Source organism: Pterocles gutturalis, unplaced genomic scaffold, assembly GCF_000699245.1.
Source record: "Pterocles gutturalis isolate BGI_N339 unplaced genomic scaffold, ASM69924v1 scaffold1104, whole genome shotgun sequence".
In the NCBI taxonomy this organism is placed as follows: Eukaryota; Metazoa; Chordata; class Aves; order Pterocliformes; family Pteroclidae; genus Pterocles; species Pterocles gutturalis.
Genome location: NW_010135366.1, coordinates 154,442 through 165,699, shown reverse-complemented (window position 1 = coordinate 165,699; position 11,258 = coordinate 154,442). Strand labels below are relative to the sequence as shown.

At 39.9% G+C, this 11,258-nt stretch overlaps 1 protein-coding gene across 1 annotated transcript; it reads left to right on the top strand.

Annotated features, from left to right (window-relative positions):
• Positions 1–2,236: 2,236 nt before the first annotated feature.
• On the top strand, positions 2,237–11,212 carry NTPCR (nucleoside-triphosphatase, cancer-related; the record flags this gene model as incomplete). The annotated part of the gene is made up of 4 exons (XM_010081845.1): positions 2,237–2,399; positions 3,519–3,615; positions 6,254–6,463; positions 10,866–11,212. Coding segments are annotated over 4 exons (539 nt in total), but the record flags the coding sequence as incomplete, so codon positions are not given.
• Between the last annotated feature and the right edge of the window lie 46 nt (positions 11,213–11,258).

Here is an 11,258-nt window from a genome sequence, read left to right as displayed (position 1 = left end):
CGGCAGCTGCCTGCGCGCTGACCCCGGCTGCCGGCGTGCGGCCGCTCCCCTCCCTCCCCGGGTGCCGCCTGTTGAGGTCGGAGCTGCTGCATTCGTTAGTTTGTTCCTGATGAAAGTCCATTTTAGCTCTCTGTTGAGTCCTTTGTCATGTACGTTTCCAGACGCTACTGCTTTGTCCCTGGCTGTTGCCCTGCAGTTCAATGTTGAAGGAAAAAAAACCCTGGACAACTAATCCTGCTTCAAGTAAACGGCAGCCATTAATAATTTCTGAGCACTCGTCTCTTCTGTAACTAAATTGTAGTGATTTAGCACTTCCAACCTGAGTAGTGTTCAGTTGTGGGTAATAGTTGGCGTCCCAGATCAGCAGGCGCTGATTGAAGCAGAGGAGTAGTTTATCATGGGAAGGGAATCTGGTTATTGTGGAGGTAGGGTTGGATGTGGTATAAGTGTTGAACTAAAAGGTTAATAAAGAAATAAACCGGTTATTATGATTGCAAAGTTTTCTTTTGTGGTGTGGAAATAAAGCCGTGGGCCTAGTTCTCCTTTTTGTGAACCTTTTGCAGATACCTGTCATGTTCCAAAATAATTTAAAGTGCGTCTGCTAGGCTGAGATAGCAATGCTTTCCACCCACTTCATTCTTCCTTTCCATCGCCTTGAATAAAGGCAGTTGCAGAGGTTAGGCCTGCCCAGGCCTTGTCTGTGTTCATTTTAACTGAAATTGAATGTACTGGTTTGATTAAATACACGTATAAGCTTTCTTAAACATAGTTGGAACAATTTTAGCTTTCTTTGGCAATTTACTGAATGAAGGTAACCAAATTAGAGATAGCAAATCTACTTAGCCAAATTAGTATAAATTTGCTTATAGGGACAAGGCCCTGGAAAGATGGTATATATTGATGGTGCCACTTTTGTCATTTTATTGTTGTTCAAATGCCAGGAATCCCTTTGTCTTCAGTTTTAAAAAGTTGGCTTAGTAGTTAGACTAGGTGTCCTTGAAGCCACAGAATATTTTGCCATTGATATTGACAGTTAAGAAAGTAGTTCCTAAATCTGCTTAAGATCTAAGGGAGGAATTTGGTATGTGCATGTTGAAATTATTTCTGTTGACGTCTTTAGGCGTCATTTGGTCTATATTCCTTGTCTGCAGGAATGTAAAGGTTTATTCTGCAGGATATTTCCTATCTTCTGATTTTTTTTGACAATGATTAAAAATGAAGTGATAACACTAAATTTTGTGAGAGACCATGAAGTTGAGTTTAAAACGAGATTGTCAGGGGAGGTACTTGTACAATGGCAAAGAAAAAGAAATAGCTCCTTTGTGGGAACGGAGAGGATGTCTGGAACATTTAACATTGTGGAAAGTACATCAGACTGTACTAGGAGACATCAGTTAGTGAGGGTTTTAAGGATCTGTCTTAGGGTAAGAAAATGGATTATAGGACCACAGGATAATTCATGTGAGAAGGGACTTCAGGAGGTGTAAAGGAGGGTCAGCTGTGAGGCCAGACCAGGTTGCTCAAGGCTTTAGCCAGTCAGATCTTGAAAACCTCAAAGGACATGAAGATTGTACAGTTTCTATGGGCAACCTGTTCCAGGGCTTGGTTGTCCTCATGATAAAAAGGCTTTTCCCTGTATGTAGTTAAAAGCTCTCTTGCTTCAATCACCATAAGAAGCGTGTTTCTGTTGTTGGAAATACTTTTTACCTTGTAGGACCTGGTATCTCAGGCACTGAGTGCTTCTGGTTTCTAGGACATCAATGGAAGTGGTGTGTCCTTTGTGCCAGTTAGGCTCCTGGTAATAGCAGTAAATTTTGACCTTATGATCTAACAGGGAGATGAACTCGGCTCTTTTCTTAAAAAGTGAATAGCAGTGGTAGAAAGAAAGTTTCATCAGTCTTCCAGCTAGCTTCGGTATCAGTTGCATTACAGTATGGCTGTATTTACCTTCCGTGGGGCAAGCTTTGTGGCCTGCCTGCGCACTGTCTAAGCTAATAAGTTTAGTGGTAGCTTGGGATATTTTTACCATTCTGTTCTGACGTTACTGTAGACGTAATTCTTAAAGGCTAATAAAACGTTACAATGTCAGTACAAGATGAACATTAAAAGGTGTTTCTGTTCTTTTGTTACTTAAAAGGTATTGCTGAACTGAATCATTACTGTGGTGTTTAAAAATGGGCTCTTAGTGGAGAAGAAGATTAATCTTTTGTGCTTTTTGTTTCCTCTTTATTTTCAGGGGTTGGAAAGACTACTTTGATCCAGAAGGTCACTCAGGCTCTGAAATCCTCGGGCATTCCCATTGACGGATTTTACACAGAAGAAGTTAGAGAAGGTGGCAGGAGAACAGGATTTGATGTTGTCACTTTGTCTGGAAAACGAGGACCTTTGTCTAGAGTTAGGTACTGAGGCTTTAATAACATTAAGTGGGCTATTGTTTTTTGCTTCTACTCGAGTCTGTCGGCATGTTAAATGCTCCCCCAGAAGGTGATTTCCAACACAGATATGGCTTTCATGGTCAAGTTCTTTTTTCAGTTCTTGAGTCCTGGCTGATGCCTGTATTATGTACATAGACAATGCCTCTATTGCGAAGAGAAATATTGAAAATGTGCCAGGGAAGGGTATTCTCTTACTGCCTATTTTATACCAGATAGAGAGGAAGCACTGCTGAGCCTTTTATTGTGAGGCCAAGTTTCTTTGGGATACAGTAAGTAGCTTATTGTAGGCAGGAAGGAAGATTTTTTTTTTGTTTGTTTCCACCAGCTAATTTATGGAGACAGGAGTGGAAGAGAAAAGGGAAATTGCATATAACATTGTTTTAAAGACCCACTGACTGTCTCACAATATCCACATGTGAATTTTAAGAAAAAGAGGATTTCAGAGCCCCACTAAGAGGAGGGGGCCTCTGAAGTGCAGAGGCGCTCACAGTCTATTGTTATTCACTAGACTTAGCTTTTCAGGTGTTGTGCAAAACTAGTCTAAGTCCAGGTGCACCTCATTCAGACATAATTGATCTGACTAAACAATTTGCATACTGCTAATAAAGGAGGTTCATCTAGGATAGTGTGAGGCAGCATGTGCCACATGAGTCTTTTTCCAAGATTGTTTAAGGGTTTTGCAGAGATTTCGGCTACTGCTGTGATGCGCTCTATTGTGTCACATTACCAGATTCAAAGATCTGAACTGCAGGCATGTCATGAATACATGCAGGCATGTATTTTGATTTCAGTGTAAACATACCTGCTGGCTTTTAGATCCCATAGTCCTTGTACACTCTTCAAATTTGAGCTTACATAGTTGTGAAGGTAGCTTATGATATATTTATTATCTGAAAGTATGCTATCTGCAGTATGATATAATGGATGATTTACAGAGAGTTTCTTTCCTTTTCTTAGAAGAATTAAGGGGATTTGACTTATATCCTAATCATAACTTATCATAAATCCACTTGAAATGACTGCAGTGAATTCTCATTAAACTAATTACTTAGAAGGAATTGTGTATCTCTTTTTCTAATTCAGTTCTGATTCTTCTACTGCAAGACGTGAATATCGGGTTGGACAATATGTTGTAGACCTTGTTTCATTTGAGCAGTTGGTTCTACCTATGCTGAGAAATGTGAGTATTCTATGAAAGCTGCTGAAAAATTGATGCTTTATAATAATTAGTGTTCTTGGAAGGCCCTCCTAGAGCACTAGTTTTTGATATTAATAAATGGCCTGTTTCTTAAGTATCTCTGATTAAGGATCAGGAAGCTGGAGGGGCAAATCTGGCTTGTTCTCTTGTGGTTATTGTGGTATCGGAGAGATTGCAATGCCCTCTCATTCTTGATCTGATATCACCCTGTGAGCAGGACTTGCTTGGCCTGAGAGACAGCCAATAGGAAGTTTTTTCCATTGTCACTGTCTTGCATATTGGAAAGCAAACAAAATGTGTAAGTGGCTTATCATTCAGAACTGGGTGGAGTCAGTGGGTTCAAGAAAAAGGCTTTTGCTGCTGTTCTTCTTTACGGCCTTTTTTTCCTTCTTGCTCTGATTCCCATGTTCTTCCAGTAGAAGCATTTGTTTTTTGAATCCAGTCGTTATTTTTGATTACCAATGTGTCTGTGGACTGGTAGGCTTTAAGTGATAATAGCAGCCTGATAACTTGGGATTTAGCCTGTTGCACAAGGAGTGCTCTGACTGTGGCAAGACTTTCCGCACAGTCTTTCTTCTATCCTTCTCCTAACACTTTGTTACTGCCTTTTTCCCTTCTCACTCCTTTCTCTCACTCCAACCTTTTCCCCTCTCCAAAATTAAACAAGAACAGATCTGATTTTGACAATAACACATCACAAACTGTGCGGCAGCTGCTGAACTGTACTACTAAAAAAATCCTATTGTGATTTTTTGCACACTGACAAAGAACAAAAAAACCAAAGGAGCAAGGAGCAAAAATGAGATTGAAGATCTGATTCTTGTTTTTGTCAAGGAACGCTAAGTCTGAGAGTAAGGAAGCAAAGATGTTGGGGGCAAGGGAGAAGGAAATATGAATAGAATGGGACAATTTTTGTATGTTTGATTTCACTGTAAATTGATTTACTATGTTAGTAAATAGAAGAATAGTTTAATAAAAGAGACTTAATTAAGCCAGTGCTGTATTGGAATCCGTTTACTGCTCCATCGATGTGAAGTCCAGGAGAGATCTTGCTAGAAGGGTGTTATCAATGTTGAATTTTTCTGGTTGTTATATAATGTAGCCCTCTGCAAGTACAAGAGAGTGAAGAGAAGAAAAGGGGCCAGCAGGGCTGGATCGTGCATGACCCTCTTCTCTTTGAAAGCGCTGTTCATCAGTTTGTGGGAATGTGGTCATGCATGTGGGTGGCACAAAATGGGGGAGGATGAGAGTGAGGAAGATCACAGAACTGAAACAAGAACTTGCAAATGAAGAATGAGGGCCAGAAACTCATAGGTATGGTCTGGTTTGATCAGAGAGCAGCACGGAGTGGGCATGTGCCCATTTAGTCTTGAGAACAGCTTCAGCTGTTCAAGATCCAAGGCTTGGATCTTGTTCACACCAGTGAGAAGAGGGGTAGATCCTACAGTGAATGATCTTACTGGTTCTGGAAACTTTTAACAGGCAGGACTCAGGATTTTTTTCAAAACAAAATGCTGTTTCTCAGTGTGTGACCTAGTGACTACTATTGGCTTTTTAGCTCACTGATCTATGAAGGGATTTTAGATAAAACAGTTACCCAGTGGGGACTTAGCTTGAGAAGATTTTAGGATGCATGTTATACAGTTCTTCCACTTTCCCAGAAGCAAATACTTAGCCTTCACGAGGGAAAACATTTCAATTTTTTTGAACTTTTTTTTTAATGTTCTGTATAATATGGCTGATACTGGTATATATTCATGGATCTACAGTGATGTTTTGACTTGAGTTGGTTTCCTCTTCACTTCTATAAATAATGGAGTGCAGTTCTAGTTACTTTTACCAAGAGAGGGTAGGCAGTGCACTTCCTTTTCTGTTGAATAGTTCCTCTGCTCTCCGAGTTGCCTTTCCCTTGGTGGCAGTCACCCGTGTTCTCTCCTCACACCAGTCTGCAGCACAGTACTGTTTGGCACAGTATTAATGAAAAAGGCAAACAAACTGCAAATGTGGTTAATTGGTGTGGTGCTTTCTTATGATCCAGGGGGATGGCTAGGACTATAGAACAAGCTATATCTCAACAAATCCAGATAGCTTTGAAGAAAGCTAGTTGTTCTGAGAGAAGTGCTAGTTTTGACCCTTCTTTGACCCAGCTACAAGAGGAGAAACTTCCAAATCTAGATTTAATGCAAGTCTTAATACTTGTGTTTTGTGGATATTGATCTAGTCAAAATGCATAATTTGATGGGAGGAGTGAAGTTTTGAAAAACTGGTGTCCCTCAGATTGATCGAGAGCTGCTAGTAGGCAAAGTGCTGTTCTTAATGTCAAATAGCTTGTATGGGACCATTGTGAGGACTTTGCTTTGAAGGAAAACTGACATTATGGAAATTTCCTATTGTTTTTTGTATTTATGCTGTACATTTATTTTCATCTTTCCAAAAAATCTGTGCTGAAATAGGTATCATAGCTTTATAAATCTGTCAGTTACCAGCAGCAGCTTTGACTCTTCCATTTTCCCCCATATTGCAACTGATTTCTTTTGGAGGTATTTCTTTTATTAGCATAAGAATTATTTCTGTTGCTTGTTCTAAGTTCTGTGTTGTTGTCTGATGCACTTTTCCACAGGTAAACCATGGCAGTGATGCAGAGAAAAAAATTTGTGTCATAGATGAGGTTGGTAAAATGGAACTTTTCAGCCAGGCTTTTATTCAAGCTGTTCGTCAAACGCTGATTGGCACAGGGACTGTGGTGCTTGGAACTATTCCAGTACCTAAGGGAAAGCCACTGGATCTTGTTGAAGAAATAAGAAGTAGCAAAGATATTAAAGTATTCAATGTGAGTAATATTTAATATCTTTCATGAGCCTTCTGTTCTGGGTTGCTGGTTTGTATTTGTCTGTGTTTAAAATTGAGTTGTTACTACCAATTGATAGCTGTGGGTAGCTTGTATGAAATAAGTTTTTTAGTTTCCATTTTATTCTTAATGAGCAGGTGTTCACCTTATTAAAAAAAAAAAAATGTGGCACTTACTGTAGCAGTCTGACACAGCCGGCTTTGCTTGTGAGGGGCTGTAGAATGATATAGTTATTTTAAAAGGTTTTCTTGCTGTAGTATTATTGCTGTATAAGTATTCATTATTCTTAAGAGTTAAATATTTTAAAGTGCAGTCAGATTTTAATTTTTTTTTCCAGACTGGCTTGCAGAAATATTGCCAGTAATCATATTCAAGAACAAAAAAAAAAAAAAAAAGGGCAGCAGTGGAGTTTGCAGAAATTATTTCTAGAAGAACGACACTTTGTAAATGGAGTATATTTTCTCTGGAGTCAATGAACCAGTTTTGGAATTCATTATGTTATTTTTACAGACATAATTTTCATAATGTTAGGGCCTCGAAGTGCATTTCTGATCAGTTTCAGGGAGATTCTCAAAAACTTACCACAACAAAACATAGCCTGTTCACAAGAATACGTGTGTGAGGTTTCCTTAACATCTGTAAGTGTCCTGGATGCTTCACAAAAACAAGCTAAGTGCAGCCCTCACTCCTTTGATTTACTTTTCTGTAGTCAGAAAAGTTTTTTTCTGTGGTCAGAAAAGTTCCTCAGCTTTCTTTTAGTTGTTGGTCCCATCATCATCTTCAGTTTCTGTTTTTTAAATTAAATGCCTGTTTAACTAAGTGCTGAGGGAAACCTAGGAGCAAAGGCGAGAGAATATTCCTCTCCTCACATAAGCATTCAACTCCTACTGTTACTTTCAGAGAAAAAAACCCCAGGTTTCCCACTGCCAAGCTGATGTGTGTTAGTTGTCACGCTACTGAACAGGGTTGCATGTGAATGTGAATTTTATATGACGTGCTTTACAGGAGCAGAACTGTGGGAGAGGGAATGGAGAATGCCTCACTGAGAGCAAGTCATTCGGTGCTTAGGCTGCAGTCACAGCAGGGCAGTAGTGTTTGTTTGGTCCTCTCAGAGGAGGAAAAAGAGTGCTAGAAAACAGCATTTGGCTTTTCAAGGAAGCTTTTGAGGTTTCTGCTGTCTCTATCAGGTGATATTCTGAGGGCATGTGCCACTCAGGGTTATTAGCTGTGTCAGTCTGCCAAAATGTCTTTCTCTTAAGTAACTGCTACAGCCAGCAAAAGTCTTCCTGTAAATTTCAGTGGAGCAATGTAAAATCTCTAGCTAAAAAAAACTTTAATAAAAAAAATGAGCCATCCTGCTCATGCTGCTGAGATTAGGATGTGCAGGTTTTTTTGTTTAAATAGAATTCTCTGGTGAATCTGTTAGTCAAAAGCATGGGTGTGAAATGTGTGACAGACTCCAATAGTTCCCAGGTGGCAGAGACCTGCTGTGCTAAAGTCTTGTGCAGGAGAGCATCTGTCTCACTTGCTCCAGTGACACACTACATGCTCTTTCCCAGCTAGTTAAAATGTGTGCATGGGCAGAAACAGAACCTGCCTGTGGGGAATCAGAGGTGTTACTGGCTGAAGTAAAAAATGGATCACCAGCTATGTTCTTTGGGGGCTGTGGCATGGGGAGAACCTGGAGTGCCCAAATAGCTTATGGTCAGTAACTTCTTACTAACTTTTATGGTGCTTGGAACTGTGCAGAAGTAGGTGGCTACATTCAAAAAAAGTTCTGCCTGCTTTATCACTTAGTATGGAGTTAGGCTGCATTCGAGTAACTTAGCAGAGTTTTCTCATCCTTCTCTTAGTGTCACAAGGACAGTTCTGATGTTTGATACTGAGTGCATAGAGACAGCTGTTCAGAGTTTTACAGTCCCTTCTGTCTTGAAAGCATATTCAGTTGGTGTGAATGGGCCCAGATGCCCTAAAAGCAGTTGAGGATTTGGTCCCAAATGTTTAATTTATTCTGTTTAGAGCACTTAACGATAGGAGCTCTGGTATTTAACACATTTTTTTCCATTCTTGCCCAATTCTGTTTTGCTGAGAACTAAACTTCCCAGTGAAACTACAGAGGCTGTTTTTGCACTGCCCAGGTCTGTGTAGTTTTGCAGACATGGTGTCATGAATAGGATCAGATTATCCTTAGCAGCTGGCACATATATATTTTCCCCAATTTTCCCATCTATTAATTTTGCTTCCATGAAACCTATTGGTGAAGTTTGGTTGCACATGCCTTTTGAGAAAGAATATAAATAGTTAAATGGATCAGAAGAAAAGGTCCCATTTGAATAGACTGCACAAGAAGGGGTTTCATTTAAAGTACTTTAACAGCTAGGGGAAGAAAGGTTTTGTCCTCTACTGTTGCCTGCTTGGAGTCCAGGTGATAGTTTCCTCCACATTACCTAGATGGTTAGTATAAGCAATATCTGCAGTTATTTTCAACGCCCTGTCTAGAAATCTACCCATCTGTTTGTGCATTCAGTACAGTTACTGGGAGACTTGTTCTCTCTGGGAAAGCTGCCTGCACAGAATGTCTCCATATCTTAAGAGGAGACTTGTATCTATCAAGCAGCCTTTGTAAAACAGTTGTGAAAATTTCCCAGCACTTGGCACTTTCTCTCTGCTGCTCTCACTGGACTTCTGGCATGTAGGTATGGAAAAGGGATAGATAAAATGTACTATTGTTTTTGTTGGCTGTGAGACAGTGGGAAGAGCTATTAAATGTTCAGAAGGTCCTTTGAAAGTCAGGATATCAGGACCCTTGCTGTGAGATTTAGAGTTTGGCTCATTATGCTCTGTGCCTTGTTTACCTTGCGGTCTCTCAATAGCCTTACTGAAGAGCAATTCTATTCTTTATTGTTTTGCTCCCTTTGTTAGTGTGAGGCTTTATCTTATAATAGGCTTGGAATTATACTCAATAAAAACAGCAACATTTTCAGGCAGATCTTCCCTTTCATTCTTCCGTCTTTTTTTTAGTGTAACTTTTTCATCAGTCCCATGTTGATCTGCTCTCTTGAATTCAAGAGGGATAGGTGAGACCACTGTCTCTAGGCATTATGGTATTGGTTTCCAGTGTTTGGATAGGGTGTCTATATAGGCTCCTAGGGCCAAATTCGTCAGGTAGGACTGTCACCTATTTAAAAACAAAACAAAACTTTCTCCTGTTCAGTATTGACTGTAGTTAATCAGGAGGGATAGAAACCCTTGTGCTCAGATCTTAGATGCAGCTACAGGGAATGCAGTGGTAGAGAGTTTTATGCTATGCATAATGTGGTGTCCCTCCTTCCTCATCAAACAGCTTTTCTCAAACTTTGTGAAAAATACGAACGCCCTTACTTTTTTTGGCTCATCTGTCTTTGTCTGATTTCTTCCTGCCCTCTCTGCAGGGATCTGAACAGTGGGGAAAACTTCTTAGGCTTTTTAAAATGAGGCTTTTGCTGACACTTCACAATTGCTTGTTAACACTTTCAGCTTAACTCTTACCCTTAACCCTTTCACCACCCCAGCCATCTCCCCAGGTTTTGGTTGAGTTAGTAATGCATGGCACTGCGGGTCACTGGGCTGTGTATCAGGACCCAGTCTATCAAGAGGGGGTAACTTACACCCTGCACCACCCCCAGCCAGCTTTGTGCTCTATCATTGCTGCACCTGGGAGCTGAGCTGACTAACAAGTGCTAGCATTTGCTTAGCAGTTTACAGTAATCTGCGGGTGCTGCAGTGCAGAAGGGCCCAGCAAAAGAGAGGACACTGGACTATATGTATTTTCACATGTACTGGCCTTAAAGTTCAACATTTCCAGAGACTGGTCGACCAAAGTGTGCTACAAAAGCCATCCAGCTTTCTCAAGTAGTCTTATTTCTTTTTCATGGTGTTTCTATCCTGCAATGCTAAGGTGTCTCAGAATACGGAGTTGCACTGCTAAGCCAATTTTAATTTTTTTCATTGCAGATGTTTTTGACTAGGTCTGTCATCCTAATAAATACAACCCTTTCAAGTACTGAAGGCATGAGAACTCTACCTTATAGTGGAAAATTATATTTGTTAATTGAAGAGGATTTCTAGTAATGACAAAAGTATGTGCTGGTTCTTCAAGTGATTCCTGTTAGTTATTCACTGTTAGTTAATCATTGATTATTCAATTACATATGCAGGTTTGTGGGTTTAGCTTATTGTGTTCTCAGTAGCAGAAGGTGGCAGGTGTTTGACATCCAACATTGCTCCACTGAGAAAGAAATGCATTTGAATTTCTGCTTTTCTGAATTTCTGTTTGTTCTTGAAGTAAATGCTGATATAGAGGTTATTCATCAAATTACATCAGTTTTAATTTCTCTTTCTCTAGGTTAGTAAGGAGAACAGAAACAGCATTTTCCAAGACATCTTGGCAGCTGTGGAATCCTGCAGAAAATGAAGACCTTGCCTGTAAACGCTAAAGCTTTTATTTTTACAAAACATTACAACATTTTGAGGATGTTTTAGAATCTGTCCTTCCTGCTTTAGTCTCTGGAGGCTTTACTGGAGTCTTCAGGGTAAGCAAGGTAAAGCTGGTAATACTCTAAAATGTGAAAATGAGATAGCAGGATGATTCTTGTTTATTCTGTTTGCAAGCTGATCCATTCAAAAATTGAACAGATGTGTAGTTAACATCCAGTTCTGATCTGAGTATTTGAAATTTACGTGGTCTGACTCTGGTCCTAGTTGCACAGTGTAAAAGCAGCTAATTGTCAAATCTGAT